Source organism: Hippopotamus amphibius, chromosome 2, assembly GCF_030028045.1.
Source record: "Hippopotamus amphibius kiboko isolate mHipAmp2 chromosome 2, mHipAmp2.hap2, whole genome shotgun sequence".
Lineage (NCBI taxonomy): Eukaryota > Metazoa > Chordata > Mammalia > Artiodactyla > Hippopotamidae > Hippopotamus > Hippopotamus amphibius.
Genome location: NC_080187.1, coordinates 194,375,001 through 194,401,122, shown reverse-complemented (window position 1 = coordinate 194,401,122; position 26,122 = coordinate 194,375,001). Strand labels below are relative to the sequence as shown.

The 26,122-nt window shown below is 40.3% G+C and overlaps 1 protein-coding gene across 2 annotated transcripts in view; it reads left to right on the top strand.

The window, feature by feature from the left end:
• LOC130846359 (RNA polymerase-associated protein LEO1) overlaps positions 1–21,923 on the top strand; it is a 39,313-nt gene extending 17,390 nt beyond the window's left edge. For both annotated transcript variants that reach the window (XM_057724550.1, XM_057724549.1), the window contains 10 exons: positions 143–247; positions 3,410–3,504; positions 4,405–4,550; positions 5,287–5,371; positions 8,440–8,534; positions 9,085–9,219; positions 10,310–10,445; positions 11,713–11,899; positions 14,673–14,770; positions 21,689–21,923. In XM_057724550.1, coding sequence (XP_057580533.1) covers positions 143–247; positions 3,410–3,504; positions 4,405–4,550; positions 5,287–5,371; positions 8,440–8,534; positions 9,085–9,219; positions 10,310–10,445; positions 11,713–11,899; positions 14,673–14,770; positions 21,689–21,793 — 1,187 coding nt within the window. In that variant the 3' untranslated portion in view covers positions 21,794–21,923. The remainder of the gene's footprint in view (positions 1–142; positions 248–3,409; positions 3,505–4,404; positions 4,551–5,286; positions 5,372–8,439; positions 8,535–9,084; positions 9,220–10,309; positions 10,446–11,712; positions 11,900–14,672; positions 14,771–21,688) is intronic.
• Positions 21,924–26,122: the final 4,199 nt, after the last annotated feature.

The window sequence follows — 26,122 nt, the reverse complement described above, 5'->3', positions numbered from 1 at the left end:
TTCATCCTTACTTATTACTGAGTAGTTTTCCATTGTATGGGTATACCACAGTTTGTTTATCCCCAATGTTGCTTTCAAAACACAAAATTCTGAGTAATGATGTGACTGTGATTATGCAGAACCTCTGATTCTACTCTTACAGAATCTGCAAGAGGCAGTGATAGTGAAGATGAAGTTTTACGGATGAAACGCAAGAATGCAATTGCGTCTGATTCAGAAGCGGATAGTGACACTGAGGTACCAAAAGGTACTCCAATTACTTCTTTTATGTATCTGTATTTCCATCCCTCTCTCTGCATTTAACTGTAGTGCATTCCCAACCTTGGACACTTAGCCCAGACTGCAGGATCCACAGAAGAGAGTGTGGGTACATTTAGTGTACACAGTGAAGTTGTACAGATATGGGAAACTGCTTGCACTTCATTAGTTGAAGAACCTGCTTCATTTATAGTCAGAATGAATCTGTTATTAATTCAGATTAATTAAGTGCTGAGGCTCTGTTTGAGGTGGAGGTGGCAGTGTCCATTCTTCGGTTTGAATGATGATAGTCCCAGCGCAGCTTGTTAGCTTGTTCTTAAGTTCTTAGTAGGTTAATATCAGATGAAGAACCTGATTCTTCAAGCTATGGTTTAGATGAAGCGTTTATAAAAACCCAGTGTTAGGTAAGGTGGATTTGTTACAAGGATAAAAGATCTACCTGTTCATCTCTATGTGTCACTACATTTCAAATGGCAAATTACTGTACAATAACGATGTTAGTATAAAAGTAACAGCAAACATTATTTTGATAGTTTGATATGCACAACCATTATTGTGCTGAATGGTAATTAGGCATTAATGTTAACTAGCTTATATAAATTACCAGAAGTAACAGTATAACTAAAGCAAACATTTAGAGTCAAGTAGAGAGAAAAGGAGAGAGCTGGACAGAGCAACAAGCTGTGGGGTTTACTTAAAGATCTTTGAATCAGATGATCCAAGTTAGAATCTTTGTGGTTCTATTGTACTTTCCAATTGCACGATTTTGGTCGTATTAATTACTTACTACACTTCAGTTTTCTAATCCATAAGAGGGAGATGATGCTAGCCACCTAACAGTGTTGTGAGAATTAGATATATTAATTATTATGTTTTGTTCACAGTTTTTTATTAAGAACTTATTTTGTACTAGTACTGTTCTGTGCACTTGGAATGTAGCGCTAATCAAAACAGATAAAGACTTCTCTCTTGTAGAACCCACATTCTGGTGGGGTCAGGGTAAGGTAGGGAGACTGATAACACAATAAGTAAATGAAATGTATCATATGTTAGACGGTGATAAGACCTAAGAAGAAAATAATCCAGTGGGGACATGAGAGTGTTGGTGGGTGGAATTGTAGTTTTGGTGATTTTATCATATAGGTGAACTTTTCAGTACTTGTGACCTTCCTCCCTCCTCCTCTTCTTTTTTAAAAAATTTATTATTATTTTTTAAGGTTCACAGCAAAACCGAGGGGAAGGTAGAGATTTCTCATATATCCCCTGCCCCCACTCATACATAGCCTTCCCCACTGTCAGCATCCTCCCCCTGAGTGGTACGTTTGTTACAAGTGATGAACCTGCAATGACATATCATAATCATCCCAGATCCACAGTTTACGTTACGGTTCACTTCTTGTTGTACATTCTATGGGTTTGGAAAAATGTATAATGACATAGATCCACCATCATCATGCCACGCAGAATAGTTTCACTGGCCTAAAATTCTCTGCTCTGCCTGTTCATCCCTCCCTCCTGCCTAACCTCTGGCAACCACCAATCTTTTTACTGTCTCTGTAGTTTTGCCTTTTCCAGAATGTCGTGTAGTTGGAATTGATTAGTATGTAGCCATTTTAGATTGGCTTCTTTCACTTAGTAACATGTATTTAAGTGTCCTCCATGTCTTTCATGGTTTTACAGCTCATTTCTTTTTAGCATTGAGTATATAGGCATAACTTGTTTATTGCACTTCAGTTTATTGTGCTTCTCAGATGCTGTGTCTTTTACAAATTGAAGGTTTGTAATAACTGTGCATGGAACAAGTCTGTTGGCGCCATTTTTCTAACAGCTTTTGCTCACGACACATCTCTGTGTCACATTTTGGTAATTCTTGTGATATTTCAAGCCCTCCAACAGCAAAAAGATTATAATTCACTGAAGGCTCAGATGATGGTTAGCATTTTTAAGCAATAAAATATTTTATAATTTTTAAATAATTTTAAATTTTAAAGTATTTTAAAATTAAGACTTTTTTTTTTTTTTTAGATATAATGCTTTTGCACACTTAATAGACTACTGCATAGTGTAAATATAACCTTTATATGCCTCAGGAAACCAGAAATTTCATGTGATTTGCTTTATTGCAATATTCATTTTATTGTGGTGATCTGGAACCAAACCCAGGATGTCTCCAAGGTATTCCTGTATTCCATTGTCTGGATGTACCAGTTCATCCATTCACCTACTGAAGGACATCTTGATTGCTTCTAAGTTTTGGCAGTTATGAGTAAAGCTGCTATAAACATTTATGTGCATGTTTTTGTGTGGATGTAAGTTTGCACATCCTTTGGAGCACAATTTCTGGGGCATATGGTAAGAGTGTGTTTAGTTTGGTAAGAAACTGCTAGATTGTCTTCCAAAGTGGCTGTACCATTCTGCATTCCCACCAGCAGAGAACGAGAGTTCCTGTGGCTCCACATTTTTGTCAGCATTTGGTGTTGTTAGGGTTCTGAGTTTTGGCCAATTCTCATGGCTTGCCTCTTCTTTTTCAGTGATCTGCCCTTCACCTTGGATCAGTAACTTTCATGGTTTTATCCTAGACCATGTCATTACCAATAATCATAACTTTTCTGTAATCTCAATTTCAAGCAGTCTACTATTTGACTGCCGTGCTATCTTCCTGTTACCTCCTCTACCACCTCACCTTGATTTATTGGTTTATTACAGATTATTGTTGATGTTGTTCTTTTGCCTATACTTGGGTAAAGTTCTGCTTCAGAGGAGGGGAGCCTGGGTAGACACTGACCTGTAATTTTAAAGCTTGAGGAGCTATATAGAGAATAGGCCTCTGTGCAGTGCCTAAGCCCCAAATTTGAGTATCTAGACTGGGAGGATATTTGGCCTCCTGGGGAATAAAGGAAAATGGAAGAACAAGGATGCAGTAAATGAAGGGAGAAAGGAGTGCCTCTTGTGCAGCTTTGCGCTTCATTGGATTTGCCCCCTTCCCTCTGCACAGACGCTCTAGACATATCTGTGAGAGCCAGGCTCAGAGTTGTGTTTGGGTGGTTTCCGGTGCCTGGTCTAGAAACCTTGGGAATATGTTGAAGTGATAGCTTTGAAGAATCAATGTTACAGATATTAATACTGAGCATTTTTTTCTCCTTTATTGAAGATAACAGTGGAACAATGGATCTCTTTGGAGGTGCAGATGATATATCTTCAGGGAGTGATGGGGAAGATAAACCACCCACTCCAGGACAGCCTGTTGTAAGTAAAATTACCAATGTGAACTGGGGGAGAGAACTAAGTGTCTCTCCTATGCCAGGAAGAGGAAGTCCATAACTGAATTGCAGCATGAAAATACAATGAACAGATGACTTTCTTAGTTATGTAGAGAACTCTTGGTTATAAGGAGGAGTAGGAGTAATTGCCCTAGCACATCCATCCATGGAATACTACTTAGCAGTAAAAAGGATTTAACTATTGATACATGCAGCAACTTGGATGAAGTTCCAGGGAATTATGCTGAGTGAGAAAAAGCCAGTCCTGAAAGGTTACATACTGTATGAATCCACTTGTATAACATTCTTGAAATGACAGAATTATAGAAATGGAGAAGAGATTAATGGAGATTAAGGAGGGATGAGGCCAAGAGGGAAGTGGATGTGGCTGTAAAAGGGCAGCATCAATCTTTGTGGTGATGGAAATGTCCTGTGTCTTCCTGTATCAGGGTCAGTCTCCTGGTTGTGATATTGTGCTATAGTTTTGCACGATGTTATCATTGGGAAAAAATGGATAAGAAAAAAAAGAAAGAACTGCCCAGCATGAGGTTGGTTTCATACCTTAAGAGACTAGACTGCGAGGACCTGTGAATTGAGAACTGTTGATTTAAATGTTTTTCTTGTTCATGCCAATGACTATGTTTTGTTGATAATTCTCTCTGATTTTAATTGATAGAGTGACTTCATATTGAAGTGTTGATTAATTTCACACTTCATTCGGTGTTTTCCGTGAGGATTTTTGGGAGTTGGTTGGTAGGGATGGATGTTAGCCCTGAAGTCATGTCTCATTATACTTCTTATCTGCCTAAGCAGTTAAAGTGTGGAAGTTGAGCTAGACCATCTCTGAAGTCCCATCAGGCTCTGAGTTCTGTGACTTTTTTCCTAGGATGAAAATGGATTGCCTCAAGATCAACAGGAGGAGGAGCCAATTCCTGAGACCAGAATAGAAGTAGAAATACCCAAAGTAAACACTGATTTAGGAAACGACTTGTATTTTGTTAAGCTGCCCAACTTTCTCAGTGTAGAGCCCAGGTAAGGGGATCAGTTAATAGTGTTTTTTAAAGTTGGATAGAAATAGGTAGAATGTTGATATTTTTCTTACCTTGTATGAGTTGACTAATCAGAAAATGGAAAGCTGGTTGTGTATCTCTGAAAAAAATAAATCAAGTATATCCTGTGATAGAAAAAGTATGGACTATTTTAATTTACTATTAAAAGTAAAGGAGACTTTTAATGCTTGTAATTGCTTTTAGCAGTCTGGTATTTCTTATGAATTAACAGATATCGCAAGTCTTTGGGTGTTTCTGACTAATGGAGCCCTGTAAAAGCTGAAATTGAGAGTGGTGAAATTTGCTAGAGAAACTGCAAATGTCCATTGTAGCAACCATTGTGGATCTAGAAAAACTAGTGGTTTTGGACAGTTAAACAGTGTTGATGGGTATTAATCACTAAGTAACATGCAAGCTCTTGTGCAATTTAAAATTTTTTCTCTAAGCAAAATGATGTTGGAAAGCTAGAGCATGTGTGGTCTACTCTTTGGAAGACATATAAGAATAACGAATACTTTGAATATTTAACCTTGCTTGCACTTTATTTCAAGCAATAAGTATTAACACCAAATTTCAAGAAGGTACAGTGATTTGAATACTTCCTTATAGTTGACCGTTATGATTTTTAATTATTGTGATTTTTTAGAGTTGCTTTATATAACAGTAATAATATTTCTTGCAAAATGTGATTAATAGTTTCTTTTTAAAACAATTTGTAGACCTTTTGATCCTCAGTATTATGAAGATGAATTTGAAGATGAGGAAATGCTGGATGAAGAAGGTCGAACCAGGTTAAAATTAAAGGTACCATATTTTGTCCTTTTTTTTTGCTTTTATAAGTAAAACCTGGAGATATTAACTTGAGACTTAAGCTTCTGAAAATGATTTTGTACGTTTCCTGTTTTATCAACAAATGAATTATCTACCTTTTCAGAATATTTTTAGAAAGAAAATACATAGCTTTTTCTCTATAAAGGTATCACTTTTCTATCACTTTTCTCACTGTTATACTTTTTTGATGCATTAAAAAAAATTTCTAGCTGCTTCCTTCAGAATAAGCTGTACTGTGGTGTGGTATTTAGAACAGCTACCTCCATATGTACTGTGGGTTAAGTTCTAACAACTTCCTGCAAGGGGAATTTCTTCAGGCTCTTTGATCTGTGAATGAACAAATTATATCCAAAAGGAGAATTTATCACTAGTACCTAACACTTCACCATTTGGCTCTCTTTGTATTCTTCTGATTGTTCTTATTCACTGTTAGGAGAGATTTTTATTGCACTAAATTCCTATTAGTGCTTCTCTTTGATACCTCGTACTATCTGGTTAGCTCTATCCAAGGAGGGCCACTAATCTTCTTTTAATCAAGGAGGATGTAGGTTTAAGCAGATGCTTTAGAGCTGAGTTACAGCAAAGAACAAGAAGCAGTTGAACTCATGATACTGAAATTGGAGCTATGCATTTAAAATTCTTAAGTCTGAAGGATTTCCTGTAAATACTTCTTTTTTTTCTTTTTTTATCCTGGTGGGTATTGTGCATGGTGTTAAAATATTAAGAAATGTCAGTCAAGTCTGGCGTTCTTAGAATTCAGGGGCTGAACTTTCAGAGTAATTCCATCTCTTCAAGTGTAATAGATCCACAAGTACCTAAAGAACCTTGATATATAAACCTTGATATATAAGATAGTTTCTTTAAAATGCATGGGCTTCCAAAGCTTTTCTGTGAAATTTCATTACTCCTCCCTCATAATGGAAATGCAAATCAAATGGAAAAATGGAGATAAACAGGCACCATTAACTTGGTCAAGGTCACACAATTATTAAGTCTAGTACTTAGACTGTTTTTGTTTTTTGTTGTTCTTTTCCTTGCTTCCCCACCCTCTACTCCCACCCTCATCTCCATTAGGTTATCTCTTAATATTTTTCCTCAGAACATATGTGTCTATTGATTTAGGCTTAGCACTGTGAATTTTTCATGGCTGCTTTAGTGCCTCTGGCATTATTCTGTTGTTCTTCTTTCTCATCATTTATATAAATTAATGTCATAGTGCCTTATTTATTTTCTTTTTATTGTTTTTTGCATTTTCCCCTTACCTTCTATCATGATACATCAGCGAGTGTCAATGTATCTGTATTTTAAGACCATGTGAAGCAGACTCTAGTATAGGCATCAAAGTTTAGAAATAGTTTACTCTAAAACCTTGGTGCTTAGATTACAAAATGTCAGTGTTTAACAGACTGTTTTTTAAAACTGTGATGTGTGATGGAAAATAACCCTGGATCCTTGGTTTCTTGAGTGATGTTCTTGATTCTAGACTGACCATTTATAGAGTCAGTTGGTGGTATAATTAACTCTTTAGTGAACAAAGAACCAGTTACAGTTTATGTATCTCAGTGAGGTACTCTGACTTTACAAGTACTTTGATGTGTCTTTCATCCTAGGAGTGTATCTTTTCATAGCATCGTTATTTGAATCACCTTATATATAAACAGGAAGCATTTTTCAAAGGGGCTTCTCAGTAATGGCCCGTATGTGTCTTCATATTTGTATGTAGCTAAGCTATTTTGTATAAGAGGGAAGGCAGGAATTAGCACAGATAATTTTGTTTTGTTTCCTTTATTAAGGAAAATTTTAAACATATACAGATATAGTGAGAACAGTATAATAAACGGTATAAATATATAGATATAATAAACAGTATAATCAAATTTCATGTACCCATCACTCACTTCAATGGTTGTCAGGTTGGACATCTTGTTTCATCTGTACTCCCCACCCCACCTTACCCAGACTATTTGGAAACAAATCTCAGACTTGACATCATATTTAATTCATGAATATTATCAAGTTTTTAATCAGCCAGCTTCCTAGTTGTTTGTTTATTTATGAGAAGTAAGAACCAAAGGGGAAAACTGGAAGGAAATCACTAGGACCCGATTGTAAAGGCAGTTGCAGTTAGCAGAGGAGATCCTGAAAACCTAAGTGGGAGTTGGGAGCACCTGCTGTTACAGCTGGTGGCGGGGGCAGAGGCGGAGGGAAATTGGGCTTACGTCTGTCGGTTTTCAGAATGTTGGCTCCTCTTTGATGCTGTCTTAATTCACATTCTCTTTATCCTTGTGAGCTGATCCTTTTTCAATTCTTTACTGTCATTTTAGTGTGTTTCCAGGATGCAGCAGGAATAAACTACGTGCATTTAGTGTGCTGTATTCTCCCAGACGTCCCACTGAGTTTTTAATTTCAATAACAGTGGTTTTCATTTTAGGAAGCCCTTGAATATTTTCCAAATCTGCCTGGTGTTTCTCTCCCTCACCCCAACCAGCACCCCCGACCCCCACCCACCCCATAAAGTTAAGATAAAGTTAGACTCTATACCTGCTCAAACCTGGGGGTTTTATGAAGGTGCTGTTTTTTCTTTACTCATATGTGGGGAGCTTCGCTAGGCCAGTAGGCAGTTTTTTAGTCTCATATTTGTTGAGTTTGTCGTTCTGTGAGAGAACCTCCTTTATACGGAGTCTCAGTCCTGAACTGCTGTCCCATGTGGCCTCAAGCCTCATTTCTTGTCCTCCTAGCTCTCACTGTGTCTTACAACTTCTCGAGGCTGCTGCTGATAGAGCATCTGCTCAGATGCTCTGGCACCGAGCTCTCTCTGTGGTTCCAGCACTGGGAGCTCAGAAATTTACTTAAGCATATTTTTTTCCTTTGTTATTTTATGTTGTTATTTTATCCAGCATCTCTAGGAGATTAAAACAAGAGGGTTTCAGTGTCTGTTTTTCTGTCACTATCTGTGCATGCTTTTTCTGTGATTATGAGTCTCTTGAGGAGAGAATAAGCAAAAAACCACAGTGTTCTAAGGCACTTGTGTTTTAAAACAGGTGGAAAATACTATACGGTGGAGGATACGCCGGGATGAAGAAGGGAATGAAATTAAAGAAAGCAACGCTCGGATAGTCAAGTGGTCTGATGGAAGGTGAGCACAAATGCCTGAAGAGTGTTGAAATACCCAGACTGTGGCTGGGAGGGATCAAGTTTTGGAATAAAACCTTATTTGGGGTATACCTCTTATTAAAGAATTTCCATTTTTAGTCTCTGGATCGCATAGAAAACCTGAGAGAAATAAATAAGCGGTTGAGGGTTATACAGGCTGGTGGAAGACATTAAAGGTAGGCCGGAAATGTGATCATCCTCCCTGGGTACAGCATAGTAGTCTGGAAAAGTTCGACCAACTCCCCTACCCGTTGTGTACTACTCCCTACAAGCTGACACTTTAGTAAAACTGCCCTTCACTGGGAGGGTAGTAGAGGCTGAGTGAATGTCATGGCATGTTCTACTTCTAGCATAAAGATACAGCGTGTTTTATTTCTATGTAGGTCATTTTCCGCATCATGCCTTCTTTATTCTTCCCTTCCTTCTGAATTCTGTGTAAGGAGAGAAAGCAGCAGCTGAATCACATTTTAAGTGAAGTAACGTGATGGAGTGGAAGCTTTCTGACTAACATGCGAAGTGTTCCTCCTTTTCAGCATGTCCCTGCATTTAGGCAATGAGGTGTTTGATGTTTACAAGGCTCCGCTGCAGGGCGATCACAACCACCTGTTTATAAGACAGGGGACTGGTCTCCAGGGACAAGCCGTCTTCAAAACCAAACTCACATTCAGGTAATTACTCTTATCAACGTACTGTTTGTTACAATAAAAGCAGTGAAATATGGGTGTTGTTCAAAGAACCTGACTCCTGATTGATTGGCATAACTTCACAGTATAGTTCCCCAAAGACCAAGATCTGGTTCTCAGCTCTGAAGGTTCAAAGGCTATTTTGTCAAGTGCACTAAAAGTTGCTGTCTCACAGGAAACCAGGTCACGCTAACCAAACTTCCAAGAGACTGCTATGTGAGTTTATTAATTCCAGTGATTACTGTAACTGCCAGGAGGCATAAGAATACTTTCTGGTCAGTGTGATAATTAAAGGTTGTTAGTGTGCACGCAGTGAGTTGGTGGGTGTGCAGGCTGAGGTCATCTCGTTCTTTAGGCCGCTGCATCCATTACCACTCCAAAGATGTGTCCCCCAAGCAGCCCAGGATACACAGGTCAGCTGGCGCAAGCACGCCCCTTGTCTAGGCAGTGTAGGCATTACAATGAAATGTTCATGTTTTTCTTTTCTTGAGTCTAAGCAGACCATCCTCCTTGGTTACTTTACCTTGCTTTTCTTTAGAGAGGGCACGATATTCTTGGTTATGACTTACGGTTTTGAAAATTGTAATGGTCAAGTTTATAGGCTTTGGCATCAGATAGACCTGTATCTGAGTCCCATTTCCACTTACATGACCTTGTGCAACTTTCTCAACCTTTCCTTGCCTCAGTTTCCTAATAAATAAAATGTAATAATTATCTCATAGAGGAGCTATGACAATGAAGTCATATAATATGTAAAACACAAAAGTACAGTGCTTGGCACTTAGTATTTAATAAATGGTGCTTGAGCCCATCTGTTTACTGCTTCTAGAGGGTGGTCGTGCTATGTAAGCCTTTTTGACTCCAGCTTTCCGTATTTAACTTTACTTGTGAGATAAGAATGTTTTAGTAAGCCACAGAATGAAGAAAGTTCAGAATCCCCATCTGGTATGTTGTTTTGTGTCCCTGTCTCTTTTCTAGAGAGCAGAAAATGGTCACTGGCCTCCTTTGATGTTGATATGATTGGCTCACAAATGTATTTGCTAAACAGTGAGGTGTTTTTGTTCATTTCCTGCAGACCTCACTCTACAGACAGTGCCACACACAGAAAGATGACCCTTTCACTTGCGGATAGATGTTCAAAGACACAGAAGATTAGAATCTTACCAATGGCTGGTCGTGATCCCGAATGCCAGCGCACAGAGATGATTAAGGTATGGTGGCTGGGACTTTGGTATATTAAGAGTGGCATTTCCCAAAATGTTGCTCATCATCTCTTATTGACCCACCATCTCTCCTTCCGGCTGGCATGAACAGGCAGCTGGTTTCATTTCCTAAGCATTTGGCAAACAGGGGTGATATGGCGATGGTCCTAAAACAGACCCTGGCTTGAGTTCTCTCCCACCAGGTCCCAGGTTCCATCAGGTCCTGAGACTTTGGCAAACTGATGACTGAAAGAATCTGAGCTTTCACAGATAATTTCAAGGATGATTGAATCATCTGTGTCTGGTTTAGAGTCCATGTCAAGAGTCAGTGGAAATGCTCAAGATTTGGTCTAGGTAGAATATAAGTAGACCAGAAATTTCCCCACTTTTCTCATGAAGGTAGGGAGCTGGAGGGACCTGCAGACTCTAGGACCACATTGAGAGATGCCCCAAGCCCTCCTTCACTTCCCCAGCATCTGTGGAAGTGCACGAGGAATGAGCTAGTTTGTTCTTAATCCCTGTTCTGCTGACAGTGGTTTTTACTCTGTACTCAGTACAGCCACATACTATTTAATGAAACAGTGTCTAGCAACAGAATTAGAGTTGTATGCAGTAGTAAAACAATTAAATCGGGAATCAAAGAAACACCAGAATATCCCTGACTTCTCATAGGCTGGCCCTGCCTGGTGAACCCTGATGTGTGGAAGCCAGGCAGATGGAAGGGAATGAAGTCTCTACCTTGGAGGTCAGGGACCCTCCCACCAGCACCTCCCCATCCTGCCCTCTGGAGCTGGGGGGAGCTCTCTGGGTCCTCTGAGGGCCCCAGAAAGCAGTATCTGGACACCATGGTAGTTTGGTGGAGCCTGGGCAAGTCAGGTGTCTGTCTCGGATGAAGAGACCCCGCCTCCTTCAGGGATCTGCTGGGTATGGACAAGGTTCCCCAGGCTGGTCGCTGCCGTCTGGGCTTTGCGTGGCAGCACAGGGGACGCTGCAGCTCCCACGGCCGTGCCTCTGCCAGTTCTGATGGGCGGTTGGTGTGAGGGAGGCTTTGCCTCTTCACCCTGTGTTGGCTTCATGCCTTTGAACTGAAAAAGATGATGACTGTGTGTGGTAACAGAGCTGTAAAATGGAGAGAACTGTACCCTGAGGACATAGGAACTGGTGTTATCCTGGGCGAGACATTTACATGTTCTTTACAGAAAAGTAGTTTCAAGTGGGCACTAAGCTAGATCATTTTTTTTTTTTTTAAGTTCAGTAATTTACTTGTTCTTTACAGAAAGAAGAAGAACGTTTGAGGGCTTCTATTCGTAGGGAATCGCAGCAGCGCCGCATGAGAGAGAAGCAGCACCAGCGAGGACTGAGTGCTAGTTACCTAGAACCTGATCGATATGATGAGGAGGAGGAAGGCGAGGAGTCCATCAGCTTGGCTGCCATTAAAAACCGATACAAAGGCGGCATTCGAGGTGAGTTTGTGCAGAAATTAAATCTCATCATTTCAGGGTCCAGGAATTTATCTTTGTGATCCGCGTGCTCTGAGTGCCCAGTCACTGGACACTTTATTTTTAAGGAACCAGTGTTAATGAGTGAGACATTTCAGGGTCTAAAGAGCTAGTAGTCACTGTGGATTTCTTTCAGGTCAGCCTGAAGGGTAGAAGCGGCTGTGCTCTTGCTTTCAGACTCGTCCGTTGAGCTTCTGCTTTCTAATTTGAAAGTCTGCCAGTTATATTTGGAACTCTCCTCAACTTTTTAAATTACTAATTAGGAATCAAGAAGTTCAGTTTTTCAGCAAATACATTTGTTTTCTTTCAAAGTTCTCCATTGCATATTCCGTTCTCTCACAAGTACCAATAATTTGTAATGGTTAACATTTACTCAGCACATACTGAATCCCAGGCAAACACTCAGACATGCATCCTGTTTGATCCTCATAACAATGCTAAGACCCAGTTACTATTATTGTCTTGTTCTTTTTTTAAAAAAAATTGATCACTAAACCAATTATATTAGTTTCAGGTGTACAACCTAATGATTCTATATTTCTATATATTATGAAATGATCACCATAATAAGTCTAGTTAACTTATGCTACCAAACATAGTTACAGAATTTTTTTTCTTGTGATGGGAACTTTTTTTTTAATAAATAAGTTTATTTATTTATTTATTTGCTGCATTGGGTCTTCATTGCTGCGCACGGGCTTTCTTTAGTTGTGAGTGGGGGCTGCTCTTCATTGTGGTGCACTGGCATCTCATTGTGGTGGCTTCTCTTGTGGTAGAGCACAGGTTCTCGGCACATGGACTTCAGTAGTTGTGGCACGTGGGCTCAATAGTTGCGGCTTGAGGGCTCTAGAGCACAGGCTCAGTAGTGTGGCACATGGGCTTAGTTGCTCCGAGGCATGTGGGATCTTCCCAGCCCAGGGCTCAAACCCGTGTCCCCTGCATTGGCAGGCGGATTCTTAACCACTGTGCCACCAGGGAAGCCCAATGGGAACTTTTAAGATCTGCTCTTAACGACTTTTAGATATGCAGCACAGTATTATTAACTTCAGTAACCATGCTGTACATTACGTCCCCATGACTTATTTATCTTATAACTGGAACTTGTACCATTTGACTCCGTTCGCCCTTTTCCCCACCCTCCACACTACACTTCAGGCAACCAGGCATCTGTTCTCTGTATCTATGAGCTTCTCTTTTTGTTTTCCTTTTTTTTTACATCCCACATGTAGGTGAGATCATGCAGTATCTGTCTTTCTCTGTGTGACTTATTTCACTTAGCATAATGCTTCAAGGTCCATTTTTGTCTTGTTCTTACTGAGGAAATGGAGACTTTGAGAGGCTGAGTGGCTTGCCCAAAGACACGTAGGTAGTACGTGGACAGGTCTTGAACCAAGGTGATCTGACTTCTGTGGTGTCTGACTCCAGAAGTTTCCCCACAGTCCACAGCAAGATGTCATGCAAACTGAACCTGAAGATGGAAGACCTGGGCTGGACTCCTGATCCTGCCTGCTCTGATCTCAGCTCTGCCACTTTTCAGTTGGATGACTTTTGGAAAGTTACAGTGCTTCTTTACTGTTGCCTTATCAAGAAAAGAACAACCTATTGGTAATACAATAGTATTTACACCACGAGGTTGTTTTGAGAATCGAATGACATGATACATATGAAGTACTTTGTCCAGCCCTTGGCATATAACAAGTACTAAATAATTGTTACCGCTCATCGGCTTTGGGCAAGTGACTCCATATCTCTGAACACCGCATTCCCCATCTGTAAGATGAGGATCTAATCTTCCCCAGATTAGCTCTGATAGAGTTTTGGGAATCACTGAACCATGTAAGGTATACCTTGGGGCGACCACGTTCCTGGTTTTGCCCTGTTAGAATGATAAATTGTAAGAACACCCAGTTTTCTCTTTCTCTGACCATCGTATGAAACTCCTTTCTCCTTTTTCACAGCAACTGTATTTTATTTATTTTGGGACTATAGTACAGAGACTTTTTATTTATTTCTTTTTTTTAGTTAGTGCAAATTTCCCACAGAAAAGATTAACTGTGGAAATAAATCACATATAATAAACTAAATAAAAACCAAAAAATTGAGGATGTTTTTAGGGGAGAATTATATAATATTCAGTTTCCCACTGATTGAAAACCTAATGGAAAAGTTCATTAGCAGTCAATTCTGTCCAGCAGTCAGATAGGCAGGGAGTGGGGAGAAGGGGAGAGCATTAGGTTGTGAGGTGAGGGGTTGGTCTAACATTAGCTATTCTTATTCCACCTGTGCTTCACCTGGGCTGGGGCATCAGCACAGACTGCTGTTCATCTCCATCTCCCTTTGAAATGTCCACCTGGCAACAAACAGTTTTTACAGGACCAGGAAACCATCTTCAAAGCTTATTTTGGAAATAACTGCTACCCTGATAAAAGAACGACTCAAACTTTAAAAACTTATTGTGAAAGAATGGTGGTGTCTGTCTCTTTAATCACCTTGCCCACAAGCCTTTTTAATATTTAAAAGTGGTCAGATAAATCATTCTTGTATTTGAGAGGATAAGTGCTTCATTTCAACATATCTAAGCTCACATTCACCTTTAAATTTTAAAAAATTTAAATTATTTGTTTCCTCTGGAAAAACTGTACGGAGGAACTAAAGATATTCACCAGAAGAAAAATCCAGGAATGAGTGGGTCATTGTCTTTGAAAGTCACTCACAAATCTTATTCCTTTGCTTTCAGAGGAACGAGCCAGAATCTATTCGTCAGACAGTGATGAGGGATCAGAAGAAGATAAGGCTCAAAGGTTACTCAAAGCAAAGAAACTCACCAGCGATGAGGTAAACTAAATTTATTCAATTCTAGAGGTTTACCCTGTACCTACAAGTAAACTGGAATGAAGAGGAGCTCACAGCCCAGGAGCACAGATTAGATGTCTACACACTTCACTGAAGCTCAGTGAGACAAATCCAGTAACAGGACTAGAAGTGGCCCAGAGGAGGGTCTGATACCTCTGCTCAGAGAAGAAGACCTCTCATTGGGTATTAAAGAAAGAATGCTAAGTGTGCAGGGCACGACAGCCAGGGTGGGCATGCCAGACAGATGGAAGGGCCTGGGAGAAGACACATGGCCCTAAGATACCAAGGCTTTACTAGAGAACTAGAAATCGTTCGTGTGGGTAGATCAGAGCGTATATCTCTTTCTTTTTCTCTTTATGTCTATTTTAAATATATTTTTTAAATTACAGAAATAGTTCTTATGGTATAAAAATCTGTTTTTTATTTAGATGAACTAGTATTTGAAATAGTATTGAGTAATTCAGTAAAATAAATTTCTATCTATTGAAATAATACATTTTCAAAAGAATTTTAACCTATATTTTTAACACTATCCTTTTCAAATTATAAGAGTACAGGTATAAGTCTTTTTTCAAAATATAATCGACACGTAATATTATATAACATCATATTAGTTTCCAGTGTACAACATAATGATTTGATCAATATATGTATATATTGCAAAATGATCACCACAGTAAGTCTAGTTAACATCTGTCACCACAATAGTTATATAGTTTTTTTCTTGTAATGAAAATTTTTAAGGTCTATGCTCTTAGCAACTTTAAATTGTATACTACAGTATTATTAACTATAGTCACTGTGCTGTATATTACATCCCAGGACTTACTTATTTTATTTGTCTTTTGAGATTATTTTATCTTTAGTGTTCTTGAATTTTGCTGTGGTATCTTCCTTTGTGTTGTTTTTCTTTTTTAACATTTATTTATAATTTTGGCTGCGTCAGGTCTTAGTTGCAGCACATGGGATCTTTCATTGCGGCTCGAGGGCTTCTGTCTCTAGTTGTGGCATGTAGGGTCAGTAACTGCAGCACGTGGGCTTCTCTCTCTGGTTGTGGCTCACGTGCTCAGTAGTTGTGGCACGTGGGCTTAGTTGCTTCATGGCATGTAGAATCTTAGCTCCCCAACCAGGGATTGAACCCAAGTCCCCTACATTGGAAGGTGGATTTTTAACCATTGGGGAAGTCCCTGTTTTGTATTTCTTTTTATTTGTCTGATTGGGATTTGTTAGACTTTCTGAATCTGTAGATTGGTATCTTTCATCAGTTCTGGAAATTTCTCAGCCATTAATTCTTCAGATATTACTTCTGTACCAGTCTGTCTCTCCTTTCTTCATGAAACTGATTAGATGCATGTTATTCCTTCTCACTTTATCCTCCATTACTCTCAATCTGTCTTTCATATTTTCCATGTCTTTGTCTCTCTGCATTCTAGGACAGTTTTTCAGATCCTTTTAGTTCACTGCTTCTTTCTTTAGCTTTCTAATATGTTGTTAATCTCTTTCATTGAATTTGTACTTTAATCGTTTCAGTTTTTTATCTCTAGAGGTTTAGTTTCTTTTTCTAATTGGTCATTTTAAAAAATCCTGCTCCTAACTCATATTTTTTGGTTTCTCCTTTTTATGTCTTTAAAATTCTAAACCTATACATATGGTCTTTTATCTCTGATAACTCCAGTGTCTGAAGTCTTTACATGTGTGATTTTACTGCCTATTACTTCTGCTGGCTCTGTTTCACAATGACTTATTTCTCTGTGTTCTGCAATTAAATGATTGATTTACTTAGATCAGTGGGAATTTCTGAGGCCTAGACTGATGGATTCCTCCAAAGATGATATATATTTACTTCTGCCACGTACCTTAGGACCACTTGATTGATTGATTGATTGATTGATTGGCTGCCTTGGGTCTTAGTTGCTGTGCACAGGCTATCTCTAGTTGTGGTGAGTGGGGGCTACTCTTGTTTGTGGTGTGTGGGCTCCTCATTGCAATGGCTTTCTCTTGTTGCAGAGCACGGGCTCTAGGTGTGCAGGCTTCAGTAGTTGTGGCACATGGGCTCAATCATTGTGGCTCTCGGGCCCTAGAGCATACAGTAGTTGTGGCACATGGGCTTAGTTGCTCTGAGGCATGTGGGATCTTCCCGGACCAGCGATTGAGCCCATGTTCCCTGCATTGGCAGGCGGATTCTTAACCACTGCACCACCAGGGAAATCCCGGGACCACTTTAAATAATATTCTTAGAATAAGATCTTCTTAGTTTTACTGGAAGTGTGGGTTCTGACTTGTTATGAATTTCCCTAGAAATTTTTAATTTTTGTTTTAATCCCCCGTTAATTGGTTCTAATGTTAGAGATTAGAAATTATCCTTGCAGGCACTCAGAACAGGGGTTGGCAAATTACATCCCATTGATCTAATCTGGCCTGCCACCTGTTTTTTCAAATAAAGGTTTTTAGGAATCCACCCATGGTTATTCATTTATGTGTTTATCTATGGATGTTTTCCTTCTATTGTGACAGAGTTGATTAGTTGCAACAGAAACCATAGGTCTTGTAAAGCCTATAACATTTATTCTTAAGCCCTTTACCAAAAAGGTTTGCTGACTCCTACCTCAGAGAAGTGGGCCTGAGTTTATTTCTAGTTCACATGAACACTAAAGATACAGTCCTTTAATCTGCTCCACTTGGCCTTTGTTTCCTGTCGTCAGCACTCTGCAAGGTATAAAACCAAAGCTCATGTTCACACAGTTTGGTAAATGTCTTCAAGGAGAAAGTCTGCTTTACTGCTCTACTTATCTCTGTGGTTTTTTTTTTTTTAAGAACTTTTATGGAGATACAGTTAACATACAATAAACTGCATGTATTTAGAGTGTACAATTTGTTTTTTTTTTTTCTTTTTCTTATTAGTAATGTATATATGGCAATCCCATTCTCCCAATTCATTCCTCCCCAACTCTCCCCACTTTCCCCATTTGGTTTCCGTATGTTTGTTTTCTACATCTGTCTCTATTTCTGCCTTGCAAACCCATTGATTTGTACTATTTTTCTATATTCTGCATATATGTGTTAATATACGATATTTGTTTTTCTCTTTCTGACTCACTTCACTCTGTATGACAGCCTCTAGGTTCATCCATGTCTCTACAGATGTCACAATTTCATTGCTTTTTACAGCCGAGTAATATTCCATTGTATATATGTACCACAGCTTCTTTATCCATTCATCTGTTGATGGACATTTAGGTTGCTTCCATGTCCTGGCTACTGTAAATAGTGCTGCAGTGAACATTGGAGTGTATGTGTCTTTTTGAATTATGGTGTTCTCTGGGTATATCCCCAGTAGTGGGATTGCTGGGTCATATGGTAACTCTATTCTTAGTTTTTCAAGGAACCTCCCTACTGTTCTCCATAGTGGCTGTATCAATTTACATTCCCACCAACAGTGCAAGAGCATTCCCTTTTCTCCACACCCTCTCCAGCATTTACTGTTTGTCGATTTTCTGATTCTCTGTGGGTTCTTGCTTTCGCTTAATTTTTGGCCTCTCATTATACCTTATTTTCTTGCCATCACTTTGGTTTGTGTATAGTTTTTCATCATTGTTATATTCAGTGGGAAGGTTATTCAAAGGATTGTTCTGCCATGATGCGGGAACCTTTTTATGTTCTTGTTACTCATGATTTTAATGTATTTTCATCATTTTGGCCTTCTGTGAACTGTGAGCTTCTGTGAGCTCTTTTCTCATGTGAAACAGAATTTTGTTCTATGATTGTTTGTGAATCACAGCATTTAATATTTCCTGGTCTTTCTTGGAAGTGACATGCTATGGAAGATAACTAGACCATTGTTAAATTATTCTGCAGGATATTTGTTTTAAATTAGATAGGAAACATCTTAATGATGCATTTACAGTGTGTTGAACGGTTGGCAAACAGGAATCCTCATCTAAGCAGATGCTGTTTTATTTTTTGGCAAGCAGACACTGTGAATGCAAATTGAAAAGTGCCATGGGACTTCTGTGTATTCCTGGTATTCTCAGAAATGAGATTGCTAAATGTGGTCCATCAGATAGTCTTCTAGTCTGGGCAACTGCGAGCCTGTAACTGCCTGGCTTAAAATGTTTCCTGCAGATGCCTCCTAGCTGTCCGTTATAGGATCTGCCCTCTCTACCTTTCGTGCCCAAATATTCATTGCTGAGTCTTCCTAAGCCTCCCTTCCCCTTTCCTGACAACAGAAACTTTACTTCTGCTTGGACCTCTCAACCCCTGCCTCTGCCTTCTCTTACTGCCGTAGTTCAGGTCCTGGTGGAGGTTACAATGGGGGAGAGGAGGAAAGGGGTCATACCTGCTCTAGGTCCCTCTCCTTATTTGCACACTAAATCCCAGCCACACACCTTGAGCCTAGGTAGTCCTCTGAGATAAAGTGAGTTTTCAGACCCTAAGTCCCCATACCAGAGAACCACCGTTGTCACCAGGGCATTCCTTGATATGGGGGAGAGGGCACGGGTCTGGATTAGAATGAACTGGATTACTGAATCTTGTGCTGTTCTGTACTACTTGTGTAGCCTTGAGCTGGTCATCTCACGTTCCCACTTCTGTTTCCTCGTCTGCTCTATGGGATTTATGCTCACTGCCTTGTACAGTTGTGTTATAGTAAATAACAGATATGAAAGTGGGTGTTACAGTGAATGCTAGTTTCCCTTCCCCAACAGGGTCGAAGTTACAAAAAAGGAGAGAAACAGAGCTTTTTATCCTCCCTTATTTTTGTAAGCAGTGAAAACTTTAGAAAACCTAAATTACTCCAAAGATGGAAAAAAGAAACTGTGGAAAAGGGGAAGACCCTGTGGAAAGGAACATGCGGACAATGGGGAGGAAGGGCATCACGGCCAGGCCTCAGCTTTCTTGGATGAAAGAGGCGGTCTGCTGAGGACTGCCTAGAATGTGGTGCAGGTGGTCTGGTTCCTCTCCGTGTCTCTCTGTCCTTCCCCAGCTCTGCCTCTTGGAACCTCCATTCCCTGCTTGGCAGCCCTGCCTTACCTATTAGAGGTCCCTCTGTTTATGGAGCCATCAGCAGGATGGCTTAGAACCAGGGCCCCAGCTTCCCCTCCAGTGTGGTTGGGATCCTGAGTGTGTTTCCCTGGTAGCATTGACACTCTTGGTGTTGCTCTCTTATACTTCAAGACACCCTTATTTGTACATACTTTTAGGTATATTTTGGGTTAAACTCAAGAGCTAGTTTATAATGTGAGTTTTACAATCAGTCTAAAAAATAAATTGTTGGAAGACAACTCCTTCATAACTGTGGGCTGCCTGTTCCTGTGTCTTTAGGGACCTGCATTCATGGCTGTATTAGGAAGCTTTATGTTCATGTAACGTGAGTGCTTTTTTCATTTGTTGCATTTACATGGCACAGTAAGGCATAATCCCACACTCCTAGTCTCACAAAATGAGGTCTCCTGAAGGTTGCCACTCACTTTCTAAGTCCTGGGAGTAGCAGGCCTGCATGTCCTTGCTGGGCTTTGCTGCTTGCCTGTAGCTGCTGGGGAAGTCAATCCTGGAAGGATTTCCAAAGCAGAATTCCAGAGCATCTTACCCCAGACAGTGGATTAGAACTGGTGCCAATTAGACTTCTTTGGGAGAGCTTTGATCTGGCTCCTGACCTCCTGGGCCCTGCTAGGATCCCTTAGCACAGAGTCTACCACCATTCATTCATTCATTCATTCAAATTTTTTTTCCTATTTGGGGGCGGGGGGTTGTGTTGGGTCTTTGTTGCAGTGTGCAGGCTTTTCATTGCTGTGGCTTCTCTTGTTGCAGAGCATGGTCTTTAGGTGCATGGGCTTCAGTAGTTGTGGCACGTGGGCTCAGCAGTTGTGGCTCACGGGCTCTGGAGTACAGGCACACAGGCTTAGTTGCTCTGCGGCATGTGGGATCCTCCCAGCCCAGGGATCGAACCTGTGTCTCCTGCATTGGCAGGCAGATTCTTCATCATTGTGCCACCAGAAAAGTCCCTCAAATTTTTTTTTTAATAAATTTATTTATTGGCTGCATTGGGTCTTCAGTGCTGCACACGGGCTTTCTCCAGTTGCGGCGAGCGGGGGCTACTCTTCATTGTGGTGCACAGGCTCCTCATTGCCATGGCTTCTCTTGTTGTGGAGCACAGGCTCTAAATGCGTGGGCTTCAGTAGTTGCGGCACACAGCCTCAGTAGTTGTGGTGCACGGGCTTAGTTGCTCCACGGCATGTGGAATCTTCCAAGCCCAGGGATTGAACCCATGTCCCCTGCATTTGCAGGTGGATTCTTAACCACTGCACCACCAGGGAAGTCCCCCAAATATTAAAAAAAAAAAAAACTTTATTATGTGAGTCTTCAGTACATCCAAAGCAAGAAATTGTTATTTTAAAAAGTTGACAGTCTTTACAATGCTTTTTAGATAATGAAGAAGTGAAATGCTCAGGAAGTGAAGAAAAAAGTTTAAATAAATACCTGATTATGGTCAAATTATTCAGCAGGACAAGGGTTATGTAGGCTAACTTCTTTGGGAGAGCCCTGACCCTTCCCAAGGCCAAGCCTGATTCCACTTTCCTGCAGCCCTTCTCCATGTGCAACAGCTTCTTTCCTCTGTGCGAGCAGGTCACAGTTGCTTAGCTTGCCCTTGTGATCCTGAAGTTGGGTTTCAGGGTTAGTTTTGTAACTACTCCGCAGTCATTGTGAACGCCTCCAGTACTTGTAGATTTGGAAACTGGCCATGACCTTAACCACTGGTTTTATTCAGCTGGTAAATGTTCTTATTAAAACAGTTATGTTATTTTGGGTTTTCAGAGGGTTATTCAGCTCAGAGCTACTTTTGATAAACCTTTCTAGAAGTATTGTCTGTGAAGCTTTAGATTTTTAAAATTTTTATCTGTTTAGGAAGGTGAGCCTTCCGGAAAGAGAAAAGCAGAAGATGACGATAAAGCAAATAAGAAGCACAAGAAGTACGTGATCAGTGATGAAGAGGAAGAAGAGGATGACTGAAGCACAGACTGGAAACCTTATATATTTTATTGTACAGTATGTTTTATAAATGTGATGTAAACATGAGTTATTTTAATTGAAATAAATTGATTTGCTTTTGAGCAATTTTAATTGTAATAAAAAAATTTAAGGATACAGAAGATGTGGCATATATATACAATGGAATATTACTCAGCTATAAAAAGGGATGAGATGGAGCTATATGTAATGAGGTGGATAGAACTACAATCTGTCATACATAGTGAAGTAAGTCAGAAAGAGAAGGACAAATATTGTATGCTAACTCATATATACGGAATCTAAAAATGGTACTGATGAACTCAGTGACAAGAACAAGGATGCAGATACAGAGAATGGACTGGAGAACTCGAGGTATGGGAGGGGGCGGGGGGTGAAGGGGAAACTGAGACGAAGCGAGAGAGTAGCACAGACATATATATACTACCAACTGTAAAATAGTCAGTGGGAAGTTGTTGTATAACAAAGGGAGTCCAACTCGAGGATGGAAGATGCCTTAGAGGACTGGGGCAGGGAGGGTGGCGGGGACTCGAGGGGGGAGTCAAGGAAGGGAGGGAATACGGGGATATGTGTAAAAAAACAGATGATTGAACCTGGTGTACCCCCCCCCAAAAAAAAAAAAAATTTAAAAAGCAGGTCTCTGTTCAAGAAACTGACTTTCTCCCAAAGCAGGTTGATTTTGTTAATGCTTTACACCAAGCCTTAGGTTTTAGTGAATTCCTCCAGGCCCCACCAAGAAGCCTGGCCAGGGCTGGGTGAAGTGAGTGAGGCATTCTTTTGGGGTGCAGAGGTTTTTAAAGGGGGCATAAAAAAGCCTTCATAGTTGTATTTGTTTGCTAGGGCTGCTGTAGAGAAGTACCACAAACTGGGTGACCGAAAACCACCGGAACACATTCTTTCACAGTTCTGAAGCCTAGAAGTCCTAAATCAAGGTGTTGGCAGAGCCAGCTCCCACCAAAGGCTCTAGGGAAGAATCCTTCCCTGCGTTGTCCTAGCTTTTGGAGGCTCCTAGTAATTTTCCTTGTAGTAGCATAACTCTAATTTCTGCCTCTGTCTTCACGTGGCTTGTTTCTCTGTGTTTCTGCTCTGTGTCTCCAGATTCCACTCTCCTTATAAGGACACCCATTGATGGGTTTAGGGTCAACCCTAATCTGGTGTGACGCCATCTTAACTAATTACATCTGCAGAGATCCTATTGCCAAATAAAGTCACAGTCTGAGGTCTGGGTGGATATGAGTTTTGAAGGGTCCCTATTCAGCCCACTACAGTAATAAAGTTATATAACTGTAATACAACATTTAGAAAATTAAAATTAATGCAAAACTATAATGAACAAAATGTCAAAAATTTACATAAAGATGATCTAACAGGTCTGGGATTAGGGTAAGGCAAGTGAAGAGAGTTGCACAAGTACAGAGCTGGATGGATCATCTCTATTTAGATGTTTTGTTCGTGGGGGTTTTTCGCATGGAGTTTAAAATGTATTGCAATATTATTTATCTTGATCACTGAGATTCTGGCACGGCCTTATATTTTGGCCAAAGTGAGCATCTCTCTTCTTGCATCCTAGTCATGGCTCTGCTTTCTCAAGCATGGTGGCTGGGTTCCAATGATGGGCACCCAGCAGAGCTGTGTATTACCTTTTTTCGACAGTGCCTCTTATGACTAGCATTGAAAGTCACATCAAAATCCACCACATTCTGTTCAGTAGAAGTGAGTCACTGATGTGACCCATATTCAGTGGGAGGAAAATTTGACTCCTCTTGATGGTAGAAATGGCTAAGAGTTAACAGATAAATTTTAAATCCATATATAAGACATGTATTTGTCTTTTCTGTGGTGCTCTTCTGCACAGACTAATCTTTCCCTTATGGGCGGACTAGGGCTGTTGATACAATCAAGGAGTGATGGCTGTGGGAGACTTACCCCAAAGCCTGGTTATAGAGAAGTGACACTGAAAGAGAAGGTCCTAACTCACCACTGTGTCACTTTCCTAACTCAGAAACCTTCCCTTGCTGTTTCTTGGTATCAAGTTGAAACTAGTTGAAACTCCGATGCCTGGCTCTTGAGAGCCTTCATTTTGATTCCGTCCTTTCTAAGGCAACATTGTTTCTGTATTTTCACTAGTAGACACCTGTGACCGTGATTAAACTCTCGTCTCTCATCTCGAAACCTGCCCTTCTATACAGAGCTTGGCTCTGCAGGGCCAAGACTGCAAGCACATTTCAGCTTTGCCAGCTGCCCCCAGTTAGGGGGCGCTAGAGAAGACTGGGAGCCTGGATAACAAAGGAAAGATTGCTCCTTCCTGTTTATTTATAGAACTCTCTGGAGGCTTCCTGTTGACCTGCAGACTTTATAAGGGGGCCCACCAGCACTTCTTCACACCAGCAGGGGCAGTTTCTTTCCACAACAGTTCAGTCCAGTTTGCAGTTTTACCAAGACTTGAGGAGCCAGCTTCTTTGTACTGAGAGACATCACTCCCAGCTGTTCCTCAGAGATTCAGCTCCAGGGGGGCCTGACTGTAAGTGTTTAAGTTTAATTAATATTTCTACTGTTTCTCTGTCCCCTCATCTCCCGGGGTGGAAGTTGCTCTCTGAATTTGCTACTTCTGTGATTCCCTTAGGGGTTCTCTTTGTACTTTCTGTAACCAAATTACCAACATTAACCTAATTACAATTTTTAAAAAATATTTTAAAATCTATCTATATAGATAACTGGTATGTTTTCTGTTGCCCAACTTGGACCTGACTGGGTAGTCCAGAGCAAATCCTCGAAGATGAGAGGCGTCGATTGGTTTAGGTTTGAATGCGTGTCTGAGCTCTTCACCAATGGGAAGCAGGATGCTGGTGATGCCTTGGTATCATGATAAATCAGATTAGCCCCTGTGGTTGAGGGCTCAAGTGGCTGCTACATTTATTAGGCGGTCCTGATGACTAAGGACTGTGGTGTGGGATGGATACTTCTGAGTGTCCTAGAGCACTTACAGAAGGTTTACAAGCTTAGGTTGTTTTCAGTTTTTTCTTTTTTCTTAATATATTGGCTGTGTTGGGTCTTCGTTACTGTGTGGGGGCTTTCTCTAGTTGCGGTGAGCAGGGGCTACTCTTCAGGCTTTCTCAGTGCGGCAGCTTCTCTTGTTGCAGAGCAAGGGCTCTAGGTTCGCAGGCTTCAGTAGTTGCGGCACATGGGCTCTGTAGTTGTGGCTCTTGGGCTTAGTTGCTCCGAGGCCTGTGGGATCTTCCCAGACCAGGGCTCGAACCCACGTCCCCTGCATTGGCAGGCGGGTTCTTAACCACTGTGCCACCAGGGAAGCCCCTATTGTTTTTAATTTTATTGAAATATAGTTGATTTTCAATGTTGTGTTAATTTCTGCTGTACAGCAAAGTGACTCAGTTATACATATATACATTCTTTTTCATATTCTTTTCCATTACAGTTTATCACAGGATATTGAATATAGTTCCTGTGCTGTACAGTAGGACCTTGTTTATCCATTTTATATATAACTTGCATGCAGTAATCCAAACTCCCAGTTCATCCCTCTCCCTTGCCCCTCCCCCTTGGCAACCCCAAGTCTGTCCTCTATGTCTGTGAGTCTGTTTCTGTTTCATAGATAGGTTCATTTGTGTTGTATTTTAGATTCCACATATAAGTGATATGGTATTTGTCTTTCTCTTTATTTGACTTAACTTCATAGAAGCTTAGGTCTTTTAACGTTTAGGTCAAGTCATGATCAGAGAACGAAGCCCTAAAGGAATCTCACATCTTGTAGTCAGAGGGCTGAGGTTGCTGAAAATTAAACACATGTAATTGTGTGGTCGCAGAACTACAACATCAGTTGAATTCACAGCCTCTTCAAGTCTCTCATGTGCAAGTGCATTAATTGAGGAAGAAACTAGAAATGGGGATTTCTGTTTGGACTCAGATAAAACTGAAAAACAAACTTTCTAGCCCCGCTGTGCATCCCTTGCTTGTGAGAAGCAGTTTGCCTCCCTATGTCAGAGGAAACTTTTTTTTTATTGACATGTATTTGATTTATAATATTAGTTTCAGGTGTACAACAGTGATTCAAATATTTTTATAGATTATACTCCATTTAAAGTTATAAAATATTGGCTATGTTCCCTGTGCTGTGCAATATATACTTGTAGCTTATTTTATACACAATAGTTTGTACATCTTAATCACCTACCCTTATTTGTCTCTCTCCTCTTCCCTCTCCCCACTCGTAACCACTAGTTTGTTCTCTATATCTATGAGTCTGTTTTGTTATAGTCACAGTATTTGTCTTTCTCTGTCTGACTTATTTCACTA